This window comes from Henningerozyma blattae, chromosome 8, assembly GCF_000315915.1.
Source record: "Henningerozyma blattae CBS 6284 chromosome 8, complete genome".
Classification (NCBI taxonomy): domain Eukaryota; kingdom Fungi; phylum Ascomycota; class Saccharomycetes; order Saccharomycetales; family Saccharomycetaceae; genus Henningerozyma; species Henningerozyma blattae.
The window spans coordinates 919,895-943,793 of NC_020192.1; the positions used below are offsets into that span (position 1 = coordinate 919,895).

Below are 23,899 nucleotides of genomic sequence, written 5' to 3' on the forward strand. Positions count from 1 at the left end.
TTTATTCATCTAATAATAATTCATACATAATCAGTAATCAGTTTGGAAATACAATTTAAAATACCACATTAATTTTTTAATAAGTTCATAATATATAAATTTACACAAAAGAGAAAAAAAAAACACTAAGTTAAAGTCACTAATTCTTCAGCACTAGTTGGGTGAATAGCAATACAATTATCAAAATCTTGCTTTGTAGCACCCATTTTGATTGCCACACCAAAACCTTGTAGAATTTCAGCAGATGAATCACCAATGATATGTAAACCAACAACTTTTTCATTTGGTCCTTCACAAATCAATTTATATCTTGTTGGAGATTTATGTTCTAACATTGCAAAATACATGGCGGTGAAACTTGAGTTGTAAATTTTCAAGTTGTCCCTACCGTACTTGGCAATGGCATCTTTTTCACTTAACCCAATACTACCAACTTCTGGATGAGAAAAGACAACGCTAGGAACATTTGTATAATCAGCTTTTTGATTCTTAAATTTTTCTGGACCAAATAATCTATTAGATAATTTTCTACCAGCATTAATAGCCATTGGAGTTAGTTCGACATCACCAACAACATCACCTAAGGAATAAATTTTAGAATTGGGTAATTTAGCGGTAGTATTTTGATATTCATCAACAACGATTTGTTCTTTGGAATTTAATTCAACACCGACATTTTCTAAACCTAGACCCAAGAAGGTTCTACGACCCATTGTCCAAACCAATTGGTCGGCATCTTCAATGATTTCACCTGTAGAAAGAGTAATTGTTAATTTTTTAGTGGTAGGATTTTTTTCCACTTTAGATACTGTGGAACCTTTATGAATATTAATACCTTCATTGATATAATGATCAGTAATAGTTTCTTGAATTAAATCATCGAACTTTCTCAATACTGTTTGACCTCTAATAACTAGATGAGTTTCAGAACCCAATCCATGGAAAACACCAGTTAATTCTACACCAATATAACCTGCACCCACCACAACAACTTTTTCAGGCTGAGTAGGTAATTCGAAAAACCCATCAGACGTAATACCATATTCATAACCTGGGGTATTAACTGGTAAGATTGGTTTACCACCAGTAGCAATTAAAATATGATCTGAGGTGAATTCTTCAATGGTACCATCATGTTTTTTAACTTCCACATTACCTGCTTTATTAAATGAAGCCCAACCTTTAATCATGTCGACTTTTTCTCTTGTTAAATTTCTTTCATAAATACCATTTAATCTTTCTACATAGGCGTCTCTCTTTGATTTGAATTGCTCCCAATTAAAAGTCAAAGTTTTGGAATCTAATTTAACGCCTTGATAAAGACCATACTCATTAGCTTGTTGAACTCTAGTGGCTAAATCTGAAGCATACCACATCACTTTTTTAGGGACACAACCTACATTGACACAGGTACCACCAAATCTATTACCTTCTATTATTAAAGTTTTAGCACCGTATGAAGCAGCTCTTCTTGCGGAGGCCACCCCACCTGAACCACCGCCAATGACTAAATAATTGTAATGTTTTAAAGTTGGAGGCATCTTTTTTATTTGAATGTTTATTTGTATTGATTAGTTCTGTAGATATCTATTAATTGTATATATTATTATTTATTATTAGGTTATTTGAAATAGTGTCCACTATTTAAGGATTAAAAGGGACTCGAAAAAAAGGATTTAACGATATGTAAAAGGCAAAACGGTTACGTAAATGGAAAACTTAATTACGTATGAAAATTGTTAATAAAATGTATTAAATTAATAAGCAATTACAACCCAGGGTTATTATTTTACAACCCTAAACTGTATTAGAGTTATGGTGACATAAATTATATTTAATAATTACTTTGTAAATAATTAAGATAAAGTAATGTATTATTATTAGATATTGAAGTTACATAAAGAATGATAAATAAAGATTATTAAATATTAGAAAGAATATTGAATGCAATAATGAAAGCGCAATGATTATACTTTAGGTTCTGTTGAAGAAGATGAAGAATAATCGAGAATCATTGGAGATTCCCCTATTGATTCATCTTTATTTTTACAAGGTTTTACAATGTTATTCTTGATGAATGGCAATACAGTAAAATATAATGTGAATAGTACACAATTGATTGACCATAAGATACATACAGTTCCATATATGGTACCCAAGACGCGGAAAGTTTTCATGGGGACGTATTCATTGAATTGATGGTATAATTCGGTACTGCCCAGGGACATTGTACCCATGGGGAAAGTCATCCCCCACCAACCTTTATTGAAATGGTAGAGACGAATTTTTTTATTTTTATCGGTTGGATGATCCAATTTTTTGGTTGAATAATAGATAAATGAAAGAATGGAAAAGATTGTATAATAATAGCCGAATCCAAGCAAAGTTAAACCAAGGATTAGCCCAATGGCTTTAAACATCCAAGGAATGGATAATGTTAAGATGATGGAATGCAAATCATCTATAGTGGTAATATCTGATAATTGGGTTGGTAAATGATAATATTTGTTGACATACAAAATTGCATCATTAGTTAACAATAAAATCCCAAAAGAAGCTTGGCCCAATGGACCCAAAACAATGAAAAGGGAAAACGCTTGGGTCATTGGAGGGATTTTATTGACGTATAAATTCCAAAAAAAGATAGTAATCAACATAAAGACTAATGCTAAGGCATGCAACCATAATAATGTAGTAACAATAAGAGTCATGAATTGAATCCTTCTATTAAAAGTTTCGGAAAAGATTTCCAACATGGTGAAATTTGCACTGCTGGAACATGCGACAACAATAGGGATAATGGGGAAAAGAATCATGGATTTCAATTGTTCAGTCATAATTTTTTGAGAATAGCTTTGATATTTCCCCAGAGAACCATTAAGGAAATGAGATTTCAAAATGAAAAAATTGATGCCCCAAGCGGTCCAAAGAGAAATACCCACATCGAACCACCATAACACATAGCAAGTTCGTATCATTCTCATCTTTACACCATGTGTGATTCTACCATCATGTACCACTAAATTGACCATATAATTGATGATGGTGACTAACCCCATTGGGTAAGCACCCCAAAACAAAGCTTTATTTGGATTTCTAAAATATTCGTTGAAATAAGCTTTAAGAGAATTTTCTTTGATATAAAAGATCAAATGCAGCAGACATAAGATTTGGAAATATAACATAGATAAACAAGCTACTGCAAACATTGGATATGATGCCCGCCGCAGCCAAAAGCCAGAATAGGGGAATACGTAGAGGATATCTGAGGATATCCCTGTAGCCATGACGATGATAAAATCTGCAGGACTAAATGTCAATGCAATTTTCCTAACTAGTCCCATATGCGAATGAATCTGTGTGTTGTGAATGTTTGATTGTGTGAAGTGTGGCTAGAGATTAGATGTGTTGGAGATGAAAAAGGTGCTAGAGGCACTCAAGGCACAAATAGATGTGGAAGTGTGGCGTCTTTATATAACAGTACACAAAAGATAATAGTTACTATTACAACCGGATACCACGGATCTAGGAAAGTTAAAATGACGAAGGTATATTAAAAATGGCAATGAATGACGATGCTTGGCAATGATTTGATGAAAAGTAGTACTGTACTGAATATTTAACGCTAATATCAATATACAATATTCAATTGATAATCTTTATGTGCTGCTTAATTACTTGGTTGCTTATTACTTGGTTATTTTTTTTTGTTTAAGTCTTTTCCTAATAGGCTTTGAAAAAGTTTTAGCTCATCGCTTATATTATATAGAGTGTGACCGTATTAAGAATTCCAGTGGGTGTTGTACGAGTCTGTCTGTGGAAACCCTATGAGTAATCGGGAAAGAGAATTCAGGAATGGACAGGCACTAAGAAACTGACGCAGAAAGGGTATCGGGAATATTCGGGGTGAAACGTGGGGGGAGGTCGAGAGTGGTGGGGTGATGACAAAATGGATGAAAAGCGGAGGTAAAACCAACAGTCGGAAATCTTCGTGGTCGGGAATTGTCGGAGTGAGTGACTTCGGTTATTCGTGGCTCGGCTATTCGTGGCTCGGCTATTCGTGGCTCGGCTATTCGTGGCTCGGCTATTCGCGGTTCGGCTATTCTCGGTTCGGCTAATCGAGGGATACGGCTAATCACGGACTGGTTATTCACGGGGAAAGCCAAAAGTGTCTGGAAGCTGGTGCACGGGTGGAATAATATTGGTGTACGGGTGAAACGTATAGTGTTCCAGCAACACGATGGGTATACTTACCAACAAACAGATTATATACAAAAAACACTAATTAAAATATAGGGTGTTGTCTTAGTAAGATGACTCAGGGCTAAGATGACAATGAGGTAGTCACGTGTTTACAGGTATTAAAAGAAGGTTTAAAATTTTAACAATTAATGGAATAATGAATGTCTAAGAAATAGAGTATGTTATACTGCAAGAGATGATTGAGTAAGTGAGGAACTGTATTTTTATTCCTTCAATGCGTTGAAGTTGATATGAAAACGGAAATAGAAGCTATATATATATATACAGGCACATTACAGCTTGCCAGGATACTATGGCAAAAAGAGATTTGGGAACCGGAGTTATTCCTGTTCGGTTGCCTTTTACAGACTCACAATGGAATTTATCTTTTTACAAATGTTTTATTCAACTACAACTCTATTATCTGTTTAATCTTGCATCTCGATTTGGTTTTCTCGCTTTGCTATTTAAACTTTTATGTTGATTATATAATATGAAAAGATTCGTGAAATATTATACAGGTTAAAAAAAAATAGTCAAAATATTGTAAGATGTAATTGTTTGTGCTAAAAATGTGGCATGCTTGTGTGCTGTGTTAAGTTATTAATTATGCTTCAATGTATCTGATTAGCTCCATTCAAATCATCTTCTTCACATACATACTTAATTTATATTCAAATCTGGCCAAAACAGCAACACATATAAACCTCTACATGACAACATCAACCATAACACTACAACGAAATGTGTCTAGCACACTAATCACTATTCATTCACTTTTTACTTTATCTTGTGGCTATAAGACCTTAGGTAAAAAAAACTGTCACGTGATCAGCCGGGTAACGTAGGTTCTTTTTTTTTTTTAGTTGTTCGATTTTTTCGTGGTTGTTTAGACAAATTGTACACAACGAATTAAGCTTACCAAATGGAACAAACTGATTTAATATCTTTTATTTTTTTAATTTTAGTTAAAAAATAAAAAATTTAACTCAATTGATCGTATATATTAATTAGGTTTGTTTATTCGATGATTATTGATTGATTAATCAAATTATTTTTATTCAATTCTCAATTTATTTTGTTTTATTCTTTTATTAATAACTCTTGAAATTTTTTTGGCTTAACGTGTGTGGTAACAGAACGTTGTGGAATATACAAAAGAATAATCATCAAAATATTTAATATCAATTAAATATAACAGCACAATCGTATAAACAATAGTATTACAGTCGTGTAATCGTGTATTTTGATATTTTACTATTTTTATTTTATTAGATTCTGTCTTTTATATATAATGTCAAAATCAGCCGATTCTGCTTCTGCTACTGCAACTGCCTCAAAGGCCAAACAGAATACCACTGTTGCAGTAAATTCGAATAATAATGAAAAAAAATCTATAGAAATTCAAATTAATCCTGAAACTCCAATGTCTGTGGCAAAACTATTAAGACATAATAAAGAATTAAAACAAAGAAAAGGTTTATTCCAACAAAGACAATCTGATTTCTTCCGTTACAAAAGATTCATTAGAGCTTTGAAATCTCCAGAATATACTAAAAAATCAAAATTACAACCAGATATATTCCCTCCAGTCATTTTATCAGAAACTCCGGCCACAGACCCAAAGGAAATTGAACAAGAGGATATTAGAGCACGTAATATATTCATCACTTTAATCAAGACTCAATTGATTGTTCCTGCCATCAAATTACATTCTAATGAATGTTTCGAACATCAATTGAAACCAAATAAAGATTATCCTCATTTAATCTTATCAAATAAAGCCATCTTACAACCAGATCAATATTTCGTTTGGAATTATAATCCAAAATCTTGGTATGATACTTTTATGGGTATTGGTGTCATTGGGTTATTGTTAGCATTGGTCGGCTATCCATTATGGCCACCGTTTATGAGACGTGGTAGTTATTATTTATCAATGGGCTCATTAGCTTTATTAGGTGTCTTTTTCGCAATGGCTTTGGTCAGATTATTCTTACATTTAATTTCATTACCTTTTTGTAATAAAGTTACAGGCGGATTCTGGTTATTCCCTAACTTATTTGAAGATTGTGGTGTATTGGAAAGTTTTAAACCTTTATATGGGTTTGGTGAAAAGATTCTTATTCCTACATTAAAAAGATGAAAAGAAAGGCAAAGAAGAAATCCACTAAAGAAAAAAAAGTTTTAAAAGATAAATCTACTTCTCCTCCAACCACTTCAAACACTACCTCCACAACTAATAATAATACTAATACTAAAGTGCCTGCAAAGAGCTCTTCTAATGAAAAAAAGCCTTTGATTGAAGAAGTTAAGGATAAAGGGAAATAAAATGAATAATTTTATTTATTAAACAAATATTATGTTTTTTTTGCAAAAAGATAAGTATATTTTAAAAAAAAAAGACAAACAAAATAGAAAGAATTAACATTGTAAAAAGGTTTTAATAGAATTATACCTTACACATACATACATACATACATACATACATACATATATCTCATTTTGTTTTGCTTTGTTCTTTTTTTTTTTCTATCTTCATCTAACTATTTATATATATATTTTTTAACTTATATAAACAACGAATTAACACTTATACAGATAAAACTATGTAATATTATACTATTAAATAAAAATTGGCTGTTAATATTCTACTTTTGCTTTTCTTTTTCATGCAATAATACTTCTTGTTCCAATTCGAATCTTGAACCTTTCAAATTTACCTCAATTATTATTTGCCTAGAAGAGAAAGAAAAAAAAATAGAACACCGACACATATTATCGAAGATTAATCAAAACTAAATTAATTAATGAATACAAGTGAACACTAATTAATAACTATACCGATAACTTGATAATATCAAATGTCAATAGTTAAATTTTAACAGTACTAGCAAGTTCATCATTATATATCTAATACTATTATAGATTATTTATTCATTAAACGAAATATGAACCCTTCAAAAGATGAAAGTAAAAAAAATGGAAAAGAAAATACACAAAATAATACTTCTGGAAATGTAAATAGTAATAATAATAATAATAATAATAATAATAATAATAATAATAATAAAACCAACCAACTTAATGCTAATTCCATGGTTGATGATAATTCAACTATTGCACCAAATGCAATATATTATACTCATGATCGTAGTTCTAATAACCATGCTCGAAGCATAATTTCAGATACAACTACATTACACCATGATACAAATACCAACATAACCACTTTTAATAATGCAACTTCTTCAATAAATTCTATTACTACTAATAATAACAATAATGATATATCGAATTCAGATTTAAGCCAATGGGTGTATAATAATAATAGATTATCCCTTAATAGATCTATTAATCAAACTTTGGACATTTTAAGGAAAGTCTCTTTGATTCAACCAACTAAATCAAATAATTCATCAGAGCAAAAATCAACTGATCAAATTAAATTTACTTATCCATTAACACAAATGAATGAAAATTTAAATATCTTAAAATTGGATTTAAAGATCAATCATCGTATGAATACTTCTTTATCTTCTACGACTTCTAATTTAAATAATGATTCGTTGACTAATTTATTTCATTTCCAATTAACTCAATCATTAAATCATTTAAATTCTTTAAAGATTCGTGTTAATGATATCAATTCAAAAGTCTTAATTACGGGTGATATCAATACAGGGAAATCAAATTTATGTAATAGTTTATTGAAAAAAAAAAAATTATTACCTGAAGATCAATTACCGTGTACAAAATTATTTTGTGAAATTAGAGAAGCCAGCGAAAATAATGGTATTCAACAGATACATGCCATACCGATTAAAACTTCTGATTCATCAACTTTAAGGGGCGCAACACTACATTCAGTTAAAGATGCGAATGAGTTTTATAATATAAACTCCTCAACTACTTATGAAGTCTTCCCTCTTGATACATTAAAGGAATTGGTTTATCAAAATGATAAATACATTTTATTGAAAATTTACATCAAGGAAAATATAAAACAAACTGGTGAAAATAATGTAGCCATCGAAAAATCTTTATTGAAAAATAATATAATGAATATATCATTGATTGATTCTCCAGGTTTAAATGTAGATTCAATTCAAACTACAGAAATTATGTCAAGGCAAGAGGAAATTGATCTAGTGATTTTTGTCATAAATGCCGAAAATCAATTGACATTATCTGCAAAGGACTTTATTAATTTGGCTTCCAATGAAAAAAAATTGATATTCTTTGTTGTTAAGAAATTTGATAAAATCCATGATAAAGAACGTTGTAGGAAATTAATTCTTGACCAAATCAAAGATCTTTCACCAGAGACTCATAAAAGGTCATCTGAATTTATTCATTTCCTTTCATCTGCGCCAGATTCAGATCATGAAGGTGATGACGGTGGTGATTATGACAACGATGATGATGCTAATAATGATGATCCAGATTTCGATCATTTACAAACATCTTTGAAAAATTTTATTCTTAAAAAAAGAGCTGAATCGAAACTATTACCTGCAAAGACATATCTTTGCAGAATTTTGGATGATTTGATTTTCATCTCAAATTTCAACATTAAACAATTTGAAAATGATTATTTGAATTTGAAATCAGAACTAGATAAAATACAACCTGAAATTAACAATAAAAAAATTCATTTTCAAAGATTAAATAATAATATTGATGCTTTGATTGAAAACACAATCGATTCATGTTCTAAATTCACACGACAAAAAATTGAAAATTCGTTGAATTTTCAATTTATTGATTTACCAAATTACACTGGTATAGTGAATCTTTATGAATTTGTTTTAAAGACACAAATATTCATTAAAAACCAAATCCTAAATAGTTTAAATGAAGCTGAACAATTTGCTAAAGATAGCACAATTAAAAGCGTGGAAACCATTGTAGAATTGGGCAAAGCAGAATTAGGTGACGAATTCATGTCAAATAGATCATTTAATAGTAATTTGATGTTTACAAAAGTACATCATAATGATATTAAGGCTCTATATATACCATTGTCATTTAAAGATATGGTTTCACCATCTTGGACAGGCTTTATCAGCTATGTAACATGTGGTTTGTTTCAACCTTTTAATAAAAGAATAAAAAGTGGTAGTGCTTCAGAAAAAAATGATAGAAACAAATCACAAGCCATGCAAGATTCCAAACAAGTGACTACTCAGATAAAATCTACTTCAAATGCCTTAACTAAATTAGGTTTAAACAATTATTCAATGGATCAATATTGGTTGAATCCCTCTCTCTTGTTTTCGTCAAAAATCCCTGCTATGGCTGTTTATTCGGTAGGGGGCGCAAAGGCACTGGAGTCAATTTTATTCAATGGAATTAAATTTTTCTCATGGGACATAATCAAACATTCTATAGGCCCAATCTTTTTAACAGCATCTGTTCTAGCTGCAGCTTATCTAATTCAAGATATTTCGAGAGCTGTTCCATTTAATTTACTAATAAAATACGAAACTAAATTAAAAGAAAAAAATTATGGCCAATTAAATGCAGATAGAATCACAAGAGAGGTAAGAAATGTTTTACGTGTCCCAAGTCGTTCAATTCTTACTACCTGTGATATTAATCTAGATCAAAAGCAAGGCACCAGAAGAGAGATTGAATCGAAGATTGCATGCAATAATACTTCTATGACCTTTTTTAAACAGATCCTGGATAGGTCGACTAAACAACGGACTCTTATCGATAGTATCAGTCTAGATATTGATTAATTATAAATATTCAGTTCCTATTAGTGAATAAAGGTTTTTTATAATTTTTATGCTAATTGTCTTACGCAATATATGCCTAATTAGGCATACAGTCCGTTGTCTAAATTCCAACAATTATTTCATAATGAAAAACACCCGGAAACTTGAACCTGTGTTACAACAAACATTCCATTTGTAAATAGTTATTTAGGAAATGATATGTATGAATTATTCTTGCCCTAAATATTATTCTAATTTTGGGCTCAGGATTTGAATATTATCAAGTTATAAACTGATTTAGAGTTGGAAATTATACTAATAGCAATGGAAGGTTCCAGTTCTTTACCAATTTTGAACCCTTTTCATTGGGGCTTTAATGGTACTGTCACCCATTTTGCATCTGATGAGACAGTTGAATTGCTCTTAAAGGAAGCACATACGAAAACTGATTTTCATCACTTTATTAACCAAAATATTCCAGGCTTAAGAAATGGTGCTAATTTTAGATTAAACCCTATGCTATTTACTGGTATTTTACAAACAATGTATTTAAGTGGTGCCAATTTAACAAAGAAATATCAAGTATTTTATGGTAGAGAAGTAGTTAACTTCTCTGATGGTGGTATATGTACTGCTGATTGGGTCATTGACTCCTGGCCTGAGAAATATAAATTTGATAAAGAAACAGGATTATTTGATAAAAATAAATTTATTGAAGATGAGAAAGCTACTCACCCAGATAACTGGCCTAGGCTACATCCAAGAACCAGATTCGTTACTAAAGAAGAACAAAAAATAATCAGTGAAGATATTAGACCATTGGTTTTAGTTATCCATGGGCTAGCTGGTGGCTCCCATGAACCTATTATAAGATCTTTAACTGAACAATTGTCTACTATAGATCACCATAAATTCCAAGTTGTGGTATTAAATTCTCGTGGCTGTGCACGTTCTAAAGTCAGTAATCGTATGCTATTTACAGCATTTCATACAGATGATATTAAAGAATTTTTACAAAGAGAACATGCTAGAAATCCAAAGAGAAAAATCTATGCAGTTGGATTTTCATTTGGTGCAACCCTTCTAGCTAATTACTTGGGTAAAACTGGTGATAATAGTTTAATATCTGCTGCTGCTACAGTTTCTAATCCTTGGGATATGGTAGCTTCTGGCGAAAAAATGGAATTGGATTGGTGGTCAAGAAATTTATTTTCTAAAGCAATTGCCCAATTTTTAACTAGAACAGTTGAAGTTAACATGGGTGAATTAGGATTACCAGATGGCTCTGAACCAGATCATGAACCCACTCCTGATAAGCCCTGTTTCTATATGTTTACCAAGGAGAATGTAACTAAGGCAAAAAGTTTAACCTCTACTTCTCAATTTGATAATACAAATTGCTCCATGTTTGGGTTTTTGAAAAATGCGCTAGCTTATTATAAAGCAGCAAGTTCAATTAATAATCTACAAAACATCAGAGTTCCTACCGTAATTATTAACTCTAGGGATGACCCAGTTGTTGGACTAGCCTCTATCCCATATAAACAAATACAACTTAACAGATACACTGTGCTATGTGAAACTGATCTTGGTGGTCATTTAGCATATTTAGATAGTAATCAAGATTCTTGGGTCACTAAGAATATTGCTCAATATTTTGCTAAATTTGACGAATTGGTTTTATAGAAATACCGACAAAATTACACCACTATTTATATATTAATATATGTATCATACGTAATTATTTATCAAATATCTAAAACAAAAATATGAATGCTGGTTTTTCACCTATATGCTATAATTTCAACTAGTGAATTCAAAATAAAATATAAATAGATATTTATAGATACATTCTAAAATATGATGGGAAAACTACTTACAATAGACGATAAAATAATACAGTACATCTGCATGAGAGACGTAGTTTTTATCTGAAAATTTTAAAAAGCTGAATTGTAAGTATTCACGTAATATTTTGATTAGCAATTTTACTTTATTTAATTTAGCGTTGAATATGTATGTATAATAACTGTTCGTATTTGGAGATACCATGATCCATAAAGGGGTTTTCTTTTATTTGCAACAATTTTCTCCTACATTTAACTACCGTCTTCTCCTCTTTCCTTTTTCCATTCTTTAGAGCCACTAGATCTTCCCTTGAAAGCTTCCTCACTAGTTTTATCAGAAGTTAGGTTTTTTGTCTGTGTGACCCATGATAATCGTTCAGCTTCATCTCTACATAAAAGCTGATACAATTCATCATTGGATAAAGATATTCTTAACTTTTTAGTAATAAAATTACAGAAGAATAATAAACTATCTTCACTAATGGTATCCCTCGGTAGTTGATTTTGTAAAATATAACGTTTACTAACATCTTGAACACCGTATCTGGAGAATGCAATGCAATAACTCATCTTTTTATTCCAATTCTTAGAGTATATATAAGGTTGATCAAATGATTGTTCACAGGAGTCTAAGTGAACCCATCTCTTCAAATAGTTGGAATAATATTCACACCATACGTGATCTTCTCGATTCCATATATATCTTGCTTCTAATCCAAATGATTTCAAAATTAAGGTAAACAAATTACACCATTCACCACAACGTCCTACCCTTGTTTCCAGTAATTTGATAGGGTCATTATAACGAGGGAATCTTGATTCTGTACCACAATTATTGCATCTATAAATTTCAACTGCACCACATTGGTGTTGAGCTTCCTCCTGGTTAGGTCTTTGAACGCCATTAGAAGACATATTTTGATTAGAGCCTTGACCACATTTTGGACAATCAGGCTTGTCTAACCATTTGAAAAAATCTTGTTTAAAATATCTCAGTAATTCCTTCACCAAAATATCAGAATATTGCTCGTCTTTGTCGTCCTTATCCCCTATTTTAGCCACCTCGGAATCTACATTTGAATATATCACTTCTAGATCCAAAACCTCTAAAACAATAGAATGCCAATTAGAATTTTCATAAACAGTGCATAATCTATTACTTAAACCAAATAATTCTCTTGCAAAATTGTTTTGTTGGATTAATTGTTGAAATCTAGTCGTGTCATTTATAGTAACTTGTCTATTATAATGGGAGATTGTTAATTTTTTATGCTGCTTTAATAAACTAGAGGCAGCAGCTTTAAAACGACTTTGGATATCAGACATGCTTAATTGTAGTGGGATTTTTATTGTTTTTAGTATAATTTTCAATGTTTGATACTATTTTTGATGAAATATAAAAATATATCTTTATAAATATAAATCGATTTTATTCATATTTGGCATTCTTGAGATTTCGGAGATCCCAAAGAGTTGAGTCGATGACGAAATTTGTCTATCACAAGTAATAAAGTATAATGATAATGATATTAGATGATAATAAATATATATATACATGAAGTAGCATTAAATATAATAGAAGTGCGATCAAAATATATCACGATCGTTGCTAATTGCTAATATTTAGGGATTATTAAGACAAATCAGAATAACATAGGTACTAAGCATAGAGATAAATGCACCAAAGAACTGCAGGGTTAGCAGTATTAGCCTTCACATATTCAATTCTTATTGTAGCTAGTTGCACATTTTATGCTTTAACAGGATCGGATACGGGTAGTTATTACTGGTCATGGCTTTTGCTAAGTCCTGTAGCGTTGTGGGTTTGGGTAGTAGCAGATTGGGTTGCTGTGGAGATGTTCAGCACAGCTTAGATGTATGTACAAAAGGGATATGTGCATAAACTTTGTTGCCATTTACTTTGTATAATATATACGCAACATATGTACTTTAATGAATTAATGATTTAGGACACGCTTGGAACTTAAGTTAAGGATAATAAAGTTGTGTTGTAATTAAACAAATTTTAAAACAAAACTTTTCTGCTTACCAATTTTGATATATAATAAGTCATTTGAGATAAATGGGCTGAAATCTGTAATATCTGCTGTTGTTCTTTCTCTTTGTGGGCCTAAGTATATCCCACCTTGTCTTATTTTACGAATTGCTTCATTTCTGGAACAAGAAAGAAGTTTGCAAAGAATATTAACTAGTGTATCAGTACAACTAACATCCTGTACTATCCTCATCTTTATGAATAAATCTGCAGTATCTTTAACTGTTAATTTTTCTGTATTATCGGAGAATAATAACTCAGAAACTTTTTCGGATTCTGTACCTGTATTAGTACCATATAAAAGCTCAGTAACTTCCCAGGCTAATCTCTTTTGTCCAAATCTCTTTTTTGGTCCCTCAGAAAAATGATTCTCTACAACTTCTTTTATCTCTTGTTCAGACAAGAGGGTAAATAGCTTGAAATATTTTAACAAGTCATCATCAGTTGTATTAACAAAATATTGATATATATCAAATGCAGAATTCATTTCAGGGTCAATAAATATGGCATTTCCAGCACTCTTTCCAAATTTTTCACCAGTTGAAGTAGTTAATAGTGGTACGGTTATAGCGAATGGCTGAATATTATTTGTGATGTTTTCTGTTTGGTTTTTTTGAATTCTTGAAATTAGATCTATACCTGCAGTAATATTTCCCCATTGATCATTGCCACCTATTTGAACATCAATTTTATGAACAGTGTTTAAGTGAAGAAAATCATATGCTTGTAAAATTTGATATGTAAATTCATTAAATCCTAATCCTTCATTGCTATTCAAACGGGCAGATACAGAATCTCGAGATAACATAGGCTGTATTCTAATATGAGAGCCATAAGCCGCCAAAAAATCTAGCAACTTAACGTCTCCTAGCCAATCAATATTGTTTAAAAGCTTATATTTACTGGTGATAGTTTTTTGAAAAGTTAAAGGATATTTAGTTCTCTTGTTTAAGCTTTCTAAATATTTAATGGCATTTTGGAAAAATCTTTTCAATTGAAATTCAATAGCTTTTATATTAATTTCTCTTTGCTCGTTAACTATCATTTTTCGAGCTGTTTTTTTACCACTTGGATCCCCAACTTTCCCAGTAGCACCTCCTACTAAAGCTACAACATCATGACCGTGTAAATAAAATTGTAGTAGTAACATCAATGGAATAACATTACCTAAATGCAATGATTTTGCTGTTGGATCTACACCAAGATACAATTTTAAACTCTTTCCTGATTTTAATTTTTCATAAAGAATATTCTCTGGTTGTGATACTTGTGATATAAGTCCTCGATTTTTCAATTGATCAATCAGAAGATATTGTTTTATAATTGTTGTTGTAAAGCATCTATTAAAAGGTTTTATACTAAAACACAATTTCTGTAACATTTTGTATGTGCTTTTTTTTGCTTCTATTATGATGGTTTAGGGGTCGGCAAGATAATTTGATGGTCTTTATTAATAATTAATAAAGATGTGAAAAAGTGTGTGCAAATGTATATTATTTTCGTTTTTAGTTTATAAAAAAAATATCATGTTTACTACTGTTAGAGTAGTTATTGGAATAGATGAGATATTCTAATTGTAATATTATTATGTTATACACAAATCTCGTTACTTGTAAAACAAAAGTGCGTTCTAAAAGACAGATAAGCAGTAACAGTAATATACTCTTTTTAGGAATAAAATATATCTAACTTAGTAAGATACTGAAAATTTGCGAGTTTTTTCACTTTGGATATCTTATTATTTGAAATTTGTTTATTATACATATCTTAAATTTTATCATCCTTTAATTTCGCGTGGGGATACATTTGCATATTATATTTTAAAAATGCTAATATTTGAAGCTTACAAGATAAAATCGAACATATATTTTAATAAATTAATTTTTGCTTAGCAAAATTCTATACTTGTGAATTCGTCACATATAGTCTATTAATAACTAACTACAAATATCATTATAGAAATAATGCCACCAGTTACTCAAGTATATGCCCAACAACAAGGAGAACCATCCAACTGGCAAAAATTCCGTATGGGGTTGATGATGGGTACTGCCGTTGGTGTCTGTACTGGTGTGTTATTTGGTGGTTTCACTATTGCTACTCAAGGTGCTGGTCCAGATGGTGTTGTTAGAACTTTAGGTAAATATATTGCAGGTTCTTCTGCCACTTTTGGCCTTTTCATGTCCGTTGGTAGTGTTATCAGAAGTGATGATGGTGAAAGACAAATTACCAATTGGGAAATGCACCAACGTGCTAGAATGGAAATGTGGAAGTTACGCACTGGTTATGGATGGCAGAAGAAGGATTAAATAATTTTAGTTTAATCTCAATAAACTTATATCTAATCATGAAACAAAATAAAAAAATGGCAAGAAAAATTGTAAATATCTCACGAATTTTGTAATACTATTATCTATATATAAATGACTTTGCAGCAAGGAGAAAAATAAGTATGTAAGATCATTTTTAAAAAAAACTAGAAATAAAAAAAAAAAAAAAAAAAAAAGAAAAAATTCCTATCTTTACTATAACAGCTCAATTCTTAAAACGATTTAGCTTGCATTCATTAAGTATTTTATATATTTCGTATATATTCTATTTGATTTTAAATTTTAAAATTATTTAATATTAGTACCTGGAAACCATTTCAGAAATACAAACAATGATTTGTTATACGCTCCAACGATTACTCTTTGCTAGAACACATTTACCCCCATTTTTCGGCAGAGAAAACACATCGAAGGAGCCATTATCACCTGCTACATATATTTGATTATTAAATTCTTGGGGAAAGCCTATTATATATCTTGCACCAGAGTTTTTATTATAATTGTTAATATCTTTTGATGAAGTATTTTTGACTGCATTTGAATTATTATGGCCAGATTTACTATTTTGAACTGGAGTGGGAGAATTCTCACCTTCACTATTGCTTGAAGTTGAAATATGTGCGAAATCTCTAGACATATTTTGATTCGATATCGTTTTTTTGATCTTATGTGAAAAATATGATATTAGTTTTTTACCCTGTATAGTTGTATTACTCACAGTAGCAGTATTATTTGAGTTATTTGAGTGGTTATTAATTTCAGATGAATCTTCTAATGGTTCGCTGTCATGCATTTGTACTGCAGTTGGATTAGCTGTATCTAGATCGTCCAGTTTAAACAAGTGGATTGTATCTGTATTTCCTACACAGCCCAATAGTGTAGATTCTTTATTAAATAGCAATTGGTGAATCTTACAAGGCTTGGTACCTCTTCTAAATTCATACAATATTGAACCAGATTGAGAATTATTTTCATCGCTACTTTCTGTTGAAAAAACACGAACCACAGTACCCTTATTACTTGCTGTTGCTAATATTTTACCATCTGTTGATACGGTTAATGCAGCTATACTGCCTACATGCAAATTATGCAAATAATTTATAGGCTTACACTCTAAGGCATCATATACCACTATATCTCTATAAGGTTGCGATACCTCCGGAGTTGCATCTACCCCGCCTGAAGAAGAATTAGAATTATTTGGTCTTGAATAGCAGAGTATACTACAGTCATCTGTGCTTAGACTCATTCTTGCTCTGCGACGATCTGTAGTCTCTGCTGTAGATCCTGTATCTATTACATCTAATTGTTTCATGCATGATATGTCATATATATATATATGTCCAGCTTCTAATAAAACACATAATCGTTTACGATTCATTAAAACATCAACAATAGCTGATGGAAATACTAGTTCACATATAATGCTATGCCTTTTTGTATTGACAATCTTTAAACGCTTAGTTTCGATCTCAGGCATTTCTGTTGCTCGTACAGTAGCTACTAGTGACGTTGCAAATAGCATTTCTACTAATACGTACCCATCATTTTTTAAATCCTTAGATCCGCTACTATCTACTCTTCCTATTTGATCATTTTGCATAATTTCAGGTTCATAGCAGACGCCAAAGGGGTCACAATTGTAAACTTTATATTGACCATTATCTGATCCAATTGCAAGGCTTGACCCATCCTGATTGAATCGCAAAGTTTTCATAGATTCGGAAAAACTATAATAGAAGTAAGTTTTAAATTATAACTTCACTATACTTTCAATTGAAGTTGTTTTGCTGAATATTAAAGTTTTGTTTTAATATCTTTAACATTCGTTTGCATCTCTTTTTTTTAAACCTTTAAAACGTCCTTTGTTTTAAACGCCTCAAACCTTAAAAAATATAAGATGCTTAAAAAAGAGAAGGAAAATAATTCAGAAAGTTAAAAAAAAAAAAAATAAAAAACAAAACAGCAATAAAGACATAAGATAAAAGCTTCTCTAACACATAAGAATGTTATTACGTTTTAGATCAAAGCATGGTACTACAAGAATTCAAACTGCTCCTCAAGATAGCTTATCAAGTGTCTTGGAAAAATTCGCCGCTCAAATGGCCCAGAATTCAGTGGCACTAGATTCAAACTCGTTAGTAATGGGTAGAAGCCCTCAAGAAAAAGTATCCTTAGACGCTAATCATGCATCTCAACGAATTGAACAATTAGGATTAAGTCATGGTGATATGATTTATGTTGATTGGGAAGAAAAAACTAATCAATCGGACATGAATTCTTCAGGCTCAGTGGCAATAAATGGTCAAGAATTTAATAATAGTTCAATAAAAACTGGATTACAGTCTCCTCAATCATCTTTAGACAATAAATTAGACAAGGAAGATGGACTAATCCCTCGTACAAGATCTAATCTTTGTAAACATGGTGACAAAGGTATGTGCGAGTATTGTTCCCCTTTACCACCTTGGGATAGGGAATATCATGAAAAAAATAATATTAAACATATTTCTTTCCATTCCTATCTGAAACAATTAGAAAAATCTACAAATAAGAAACAAGGCTCTTCTTATATAGCGCCTTTAACACAACCTAATTTTAAAATTGATAAGCATTGTACTAATGGGCATGAACCATGGCCAAAAGGGATTTGTTCTAAATGCCAACCTTCGGCAATTACTTTACAGCAACAAGATTTCAGATTGGTAGATCATGTGGAATTCCAATCGAGTCAGTTAGTTAATGATTTTATAGAGGCTTGGAGATCTACAGGGATGCAAAGATTCGGCTATATGTTTGGTCGTTATGATCGTTATGATGTTACTCCATTAGGTGTGAAAGCTCAAGTAGAAGCAATCTATGAACCCCCACAGTATGATGAACAAGATGGGTTAACTATGGAGCCTGAAGTGGTTAAAGAAGATATGCTACATGTTAATGAGTTGGCTAAGCAAATGAATCTAGAATGTATTGGTCTTATCTTCACAGATTTAACCGATGCTGCTAACGGAGATGGTTCTGTATTTTGCAAGAGACATAAGGATTCATTTTTTTTATCATCATTAGAAGTCATAATGGCAGCAAAACACCAATTAAGTCATAAGAATTATTGTAAACATTCTCAACAAGGATATTTTTCATCAAGGTTTGTGACATGTGTTGTCTCTGGTAATCTAAAAGGAGAAATTGATATCGCTAGTTATCAAGTTTCAACAGATGCAGAAGCATTAGTTGAAGCAGAGATGATTAGTGGTTCAACACATCCATCAATGGCATATATTAATGAAACTACAATAGAACGTTATGTTCCAGAAATATTTTACATGAAAAAAAATGAATATAATCTGACCATTAAAGAAAATGCAAAGCCTGCGTTTCCTGTAGAATATTTACTATTATCATTAACGCATGGCTTTCCAACTGAACAAACCGGAACACCTAACTCAACTCCAGGGTTTAGCACATATCATGGCTTCCCATGGCCAAATAGACAAGCTATGGGTATATCGCAAGATTATCTGGAATTGAAGAAATATATCTATCCAGCAGCAACATCTGGTGACTATAGGGTGCTACATGATAAATTATCTAATTTCCATTTCTTATTGTATGTTCATTCTATTCAAGTATTATCTTCGGAAGAATATTCATTATTAATTAAAGCAGCCATGGAACGTAATCCAGAACTTTGGGAAGAGCCATTGCTACAATTACTTTCTACCAACGGATGGCAAACTCTAATTATGATTCTACAAGAGAGTATGTAACGTTGATTGGTATAAGGGAAAACTTGTAGAGATTAGGACTCTACTCTAAGATATTTCTGATATGTATCTCGTATTTTATTACTATATAAACTATTCGGGATTAAAATATAAGTCTATTTTGCATATACTATATAAATAATGTATACCATCAGCTAATAATTAATTGAACGTAGATATTTCATTATGAATGCATGAGTTAAGAAATAATTATTCCATTTTTCAAAATTGATTTAAATATATTATGACAAGTGATCTCCGTCGTATTTACCGTTTTAGATATCTCCATTGCATTTACTATTTTTAGTCATCTCCGCCGGGGTTTTCTAGAAGCTTCGAGATTCCCAAAGGGGCTAACACACAGCCAGAAACTTAAACCAGATTTAAAGGGCATTATATATAAAGGAACGGAGAGTTCAGTAACTGATTCAAGAGTTAAAATTGTAAAGAAAAAAGTTTCAGATCTAGGAAAGCTGAACAAATTTTTACAGTTGAAGATAATAATTGATTATTAGTTTTGTTAAACTATGAGTATCCCAGTAGGTATTGATTTCGGGAATTTGAATTCTATTTACGCCGTCACTAGAAATAAGGGGATTGATATAGTTGTTAACGAGGTTTCCAATCGTTCTACCCCTACTATTGTTGGGTTTGGTGAAAAAAATAGATTTATTGGAGAAGCTGGTAAGACTAAACAAGCTTCCAATGTTAAAAATACAGTGGGTAGTTTAAAGAGAATCTTAGGTCTTTCTTTTGAGGAACAAAGCGAATTGGCCATTGAACAAAACTATGTCGATGCCCAACTAATTAAGACTCAGGAAGATAATGTTGGAGTCCGAGTAAATTATTTGAATCAGCCACAAGAATTTTCCTCAACTCAATTAGCTGCTATGTTTTTCAGTAAATCAAAAAGGACTATTGAAGATGAAACTAAAGCCCCAGTAACTGATGCAGTTATTACTGTTCCAGCTTGGTATGGTGAAAAACAAAGATACGCAGTTCATGATGCTGCTAAGATGGCTGATTTGAATCCTGTTAATATCATCAACGAAACTACAGCTGCTGCCATTACATATGGGTTATTTAAACCGGACTTACCTGTGAAATCCAAGGATACCCCAGAAGTAAAGCCTAGAATTGTTGGTATCATTGATATAGGACATTCTACTTATACTTGTTCTATAATAGCATTCTATCAAAATGAATTGAAAGTTTTAGGTACAGGGTATGATAAACATTTCGGTGGTAGAAATATTGACTATGCCATTGCTAACCATTTTGTTGAAGAATTTAAATCAAAATATAAGATTGATATCTCAACAAATCCCAAAGCATTTAATAGAATCGTTGCATCTTCGGAGAAATTGAAAAAAGTCTTGTCTGTTAACACTTCGTCCTCCTTTTCTGTGGAATCTGTGATGGATGATATCGATGTAAAATCAGAGTTAGCTAGAGAAGACTTAGAGGAAATGATATCCCCACTTTTATCAAAAGTTTCGGGCCCTGTAGAATTAGCTTTAAACCAGGCCAAAATTTCTGTAGATAAAATTGATTCTATTGAATTAATTGGCGGTACAACTCGTGTGCCAGCAATTAAACAGCAATTATCACAATTATTCAAGGGGAGGCCATTAGCCTCTACCATTAATCAAGACGAAGCTATAGCAAAGGGAGCTGCATTCGTGTGTGCTACTCACTCTCCAATTGTCAGAGTCAGGCCTTATAAATTCCAAGATATAAATCCATATTCTGTAACTTATGAATGGGAAAGACAAGATATCTCAGAACCTAATGAGATTACATCCTTAGAAGTCTTTCCAAAAGATTGTCCAATTCCATCTACAAAGATATTCACCTTACCACGCTCAGGTGACTTTTCTGTTCATATTAATTATACAAACCCATTAGAAGTTTCGAAATCTACTAATCAAAAATTAAGTAGATGGCATATTCATGGTATTTCTCTTGAGGAAGATCAAGAATCTGTACCAGTTGAATTAAGACTAAGATCTGAAATCTCAGGATTTTATATCATTAGAGACGCTTATACTTTAAAACAAGATCCATCAATTACTGAAAAACCTAATACTGGTGAAAAAAATCATAACAATTCTCAAAAGCCAAAATATGTTAGAGATAAAAGATTAAATGTTAAGAGTCATACTTTTGCAATTTCTCATAAAGCTTTGAAAGAATTGAAAAAAATTGAAGAAGATATGATTAAACAAGATATTTTAGTTGAAGAAACTGAAGAACGTAAAAACTCGTTTGAAGAATATATATATAATTTAAGAGCCAAATTGGAAGGTGATTATGTACCATTTGTCTCAGAAGATGAAAAGGAAAAATTACAATCTTTATTGTTACAAGAAGAAGATTGGTTATATGAAGATGGTGAAGATGCTTCTAAAGAAGAATATATGACAAGACATGATGCATTGAGTGAACTAGCTGATCCTATTCGTCGTAGATATCTGGAAAGTGAAAAGCAAAAGCAATTAGCTAAAGATGCGAGTAATCTCTCAAAGCAACAGCAAACTAACGATAAAAAAGTGGTTCAAAACAATGAAGGACGCGACGAAAAATCACAAAAAATAGATAAAGAAGGTGATGTAGATATGGCAGATTGATCTGTTTATGTAATGATCTACGTACAATCCATTAGATATACTATATAAGTCAGCGATTGTCGCCATTTAATTTTTTGATATATCTTCCGATAGTCTGATAAGTATTTTATAGTACAATTTAAAGACTACAATATAGATGCTTGTTCTATGAAATTTCCCTTTTAGATTTGAATATTATTATTATTAGTATTATTATTATCATACACAATTCATTCACTAAAAGTACCTGTACCAAGTTTTTCTAATTTTTCTTTTTTCAAAATCAGCAAAGGCTTTGATGTATATTGGGATATCATTCCAACCATCTTCTTCCTCTATGGTCTGTCTTTTTTTCATTTCTAACAATTTTTGTCTCTTTAAAAAATTCTTTCTCTTAGCTTCTAATACACTACTGGGAAGAGGGGTATCTCTCTTTGGGAACAAGATATTAGTAGTAGTAGTAGTAGTAATTTTCTCATTGCTCAACATATCCAATTTTTTCTGTTTTAATTCATTAGGGACATTTTTGATATCTAATAACTTCAAAGGAGGATTCCAATCCACTGGCCATTTCTCATTAGTTTTCCCAATATTTTCTATCGCTAGGTGTCTTCTGTCTTGCCAGAATGTAATATCATCCTTATACATTTCCCAAACACAATTGACGCAGCCAGACATACAACAATTATCAGGTGGACTGGGTTGATAGGGAACACTTACGCCAGCAATATCTCGAGAATCCTGAACCGTCATTCTACTGCTAGGCATTGGGGCTTGGCCCTTTAGTCGACCCCCGAATACTCTGCTCATACGCTCTTCTTCCGTCCCCAAATCTTGATTTGAGTTTCCTGTAAAGGTCATAGATACATTTTTTGTTGAAGAAAATCTACGAATAGTTTGTGTTTGAATTTTAAAGAGGTAACTGAATGTAATCATTCTCAATGACATTTTGTATAATATTGAATATTCTAGTCATAAATAATATCTTACCCAAGAATAATTTTGTTTTGTCAGGTAAAGATAAATTCCATGTTACCTTTAGTACAAAATGAAAAAAAAAATTTTTCGAACAACTTCTTAGAATAGTAGAATTTTATTCATTTATATAGAAGCTGGACTTTATTTTTCTTGTTAAGATTGGCTTTACTAAAGGGTTAAACTCCGAGATCACAAGATTTCCAAACATGCACTAAAATTAGATAGATGCCGATATATAAAAATGTTGTTGACCATATTAAGATATTAACGTCAGTTTCCTAGATAAAAATAACAACTAATTAAACCTATTATAATATATATTCTGATTTATAAAGAATATCAATTAT

At 31.3% G+C, this 23,899-nt stretch overlaps 13 protein-coding genes across 13 annotated transcripts; 7 read left to right on the plus strand and 6 right to left on the minus strand.

Annotated features, from left to right (window-relative positions):
• Window positions 1–125: 125 nt before the first annotated feature.
• Window positions 126–1,541, minus strand: GLR1 (glutathione-disulfide reductase GLR1; the record flags this gene model as incomplete). Its single annotated transcript, XM_004182130.1, has 1 exon — window positions 126–1,541. The coding sequence occupies one exon, from the start codon at window positions 1,539–1,541 to the stop codon at window positions 126–128; it is 1,416 nt and encodes a 471-aa protein (XP_004182178.1).
• Window positions 1,542–1,967: 426 nt separating this feature from the next.
• Window positions 1,968–3,344, minus strand: SSU1 (Ssu1p; the record flags this gene model as incomplete). The annotated part of the gene is made up of 1 exon (XM_004182131.1): window positions 1,968–3,344. One exon carries the CDS (start codon window positions 3,342–3,344, stop codon window positions 1,968–1,970), a length of 1,377 nt encoding a protein of 458 aa, XP_004182179.1.
• A 2,192-nt stretch (window positions 3,345–5,536) lies between these two features.
• SEC62 (Sec63 complex subunit SEC62) lies at window positions 5,537–6,388 on the plus strand (the record flags this gene model as incomplete). The annotated part of the gene is made up of 1 exon (XM_004182132.1): window positions 5,537–6,388. The coding sequence occupies one exon, from the start codon at window positions 5,537–5,539 to the stop codon at window positions 6,386–6,388; it is 852 nt and encodes a 283-aa protein (XP_004182180.1).
• An 805-nt stretch (window positions 6,389–7,193) lies between these two features.
• FZO1 (mitofusin) lies at window positions 7,194–9,989 on the plus strand (the record flags this gene model as incomplete). The annotated part of the gene is made up of 1 exon (XM_004182133.1): window positions 7,194–9,989. One exon carries the CDS (start codon window positions 7,194–7,196, stop codon window positions 9,987–9,989), a length of 2,796 nt encoding a protein of 931 aa, XP_004182181.1.
• A 303-nt stretch (window positions 9,990–10,292) lies between these two features.
• On the plus strand, window positions 10,293–11,654 carry EEB1 (medium-chain fatty acid ethyl ester synthase/esterase; the record flags this gene model as incomplete). The annotated part of the gene is made up of 1 exon (XM_004182134.1): window positions 10,293–11,654. The coding sequence occupies one exon, from the start codon at window positions 10,293–10,295 to the stop codon at window positions 11,652–11,654; it is 1,362 nt and encodes a 453-aa protein (XP_004182182.1).
• A 413-nt stretch (window positions 11,655–12,067) lies between these two features.
• Window positions 12,068–13,141, minus strand: PNG1 (peptide-N4-(N-acetyl-beta-glucosaminyl)asparagine amidase; the record flags this gene model as incomplete). The annotated part of the gene is made up of 1 exon (XM_004182135.1): window positions 12,068–13,141. The coding sequence occupies one exon, from the start codon at window positions 13,139–13,141 to the stop codon at window positions 12,068–12,070; it is 1,074 nt and encodes a 357-aa protein (XP_004182183.1).
• A 350-nt stretch (window positions 13,142–13,491) lies between these two features.
• On the plus strand, window positions 13,492–13,689 carry ERI1 (Eri1p; the record flags this gene model as incomplete). Its single annotated transcript, XM_004182136.1, has 1 exon — window positions 13,492–13,689. One exon carries the CDS (start codon window positions 13,492–13,494, stop codon window positions 13,687–13,689), a length of 198 nt encoding a protein of 65 aa, XP_004182184.1.
• Window positions 13,690–13,830: 141 nt separating this feature from the next.
• MSY1 (tyrosine--tRNA ligase MSY1) lies at window positions 13,831–15,252 on the minus strand (the record flags this gene model as incomplete). Its single annotated transcript, XM_004182137.1, has 1 exon — window positions 13,831–15,252. The coding sequence occupies one exon, from the start codon at window positions 15,250–15,252 to the stop codon at window positions 13,831–13,833; it is 1,422 nt and encodes a 473-aa protein (XP_004182185.1).
• Window positions 15,253–15,835: 583 nt separating this feature from the next.
• Window positions 15,836–16,180, plus strand: MGR2 (Mgr2p; the record flags this gene model as incomplete). Its single annotated transcript, XM_004182138.1, has 1 exon — window positions 15,836–16,180. The coding sequence occupies one exon, from the start codon at window positions 15,836–15,838 to the stop codon at window positions 16,178–16,180; it is 345 nt and encodes a 114-aa protein (XP_004182186.1).
• A 361-nt stretch (window positions 16,181–16,541) lies between these two features.
• Window positions 16,542–17,918, minus strand: ATG21 (Atg21p; the record flags this gene model as incomplete). The annotated part of the gene is made up of 1 exon (XM_004182139.1): window positions 16,542–17,918. One exon carries the CDS (start codon window positions 17,916–17,918, stop codon window positions 16,542–16,544), a length of 1,377 nt encoding a protein of 458 aa, XP_004182187.1.
• A 289-nt stretch (window positions 17,919–18,207) lies between these two features.
• Window positions 18,208–19,968, plus strand: NPL4 (nuclear protein localization protein 4; the record flags this gene model as incomplete). The annotated part of the gene is made up of 1 exon (XM_004182140.1): window positions 18,208–19,968. The coding sequence occupies one exon, from the start codon at window positions 18,208–18,210 to the stop codon at window positions 19,966–19,968; it is 1,761 nt and encodes a 586-aa protein (XP_004182188.1).
• Window positions 19,969–20,492: 524 nt separating this feature from the next.
• Window positions 20,493–22,595, plus strand: TBLA0H03890 (uncharacterized protein; the record flags this gene model as incomplete). Its single annotated transcript, XM_004182141.1, has 1 exon — window positions 20,493–22,595. The coding sequence occupies one exon, from the start codon at window positions 20,493–20,495 to the stop codon at window positions 22,593–22,595; it is 2,103 nt and encodes a 700-aa protein (XP_004182189.1).
• Window positions 22,596–22,811: 216 nt separating this feature from the next.
• Window positions 22,812–23,522, minus strand: DPC25 (Dpc25p; the record flags this gene model as incomplete). The annotated part of the gene is made up of 1 exon (XM_004182142.1): window positions 22,812–23,522. The coding sequence occupies one exon, from the start codon at window positions 23,520–23,522 to the stop codon at window positions 22,812–22,814; it is 711 nt and encodes a 236-aa protein (XP_004182190.1).
• Window positions 23,523–23,899: the final 377 nt, after the last annotated feature.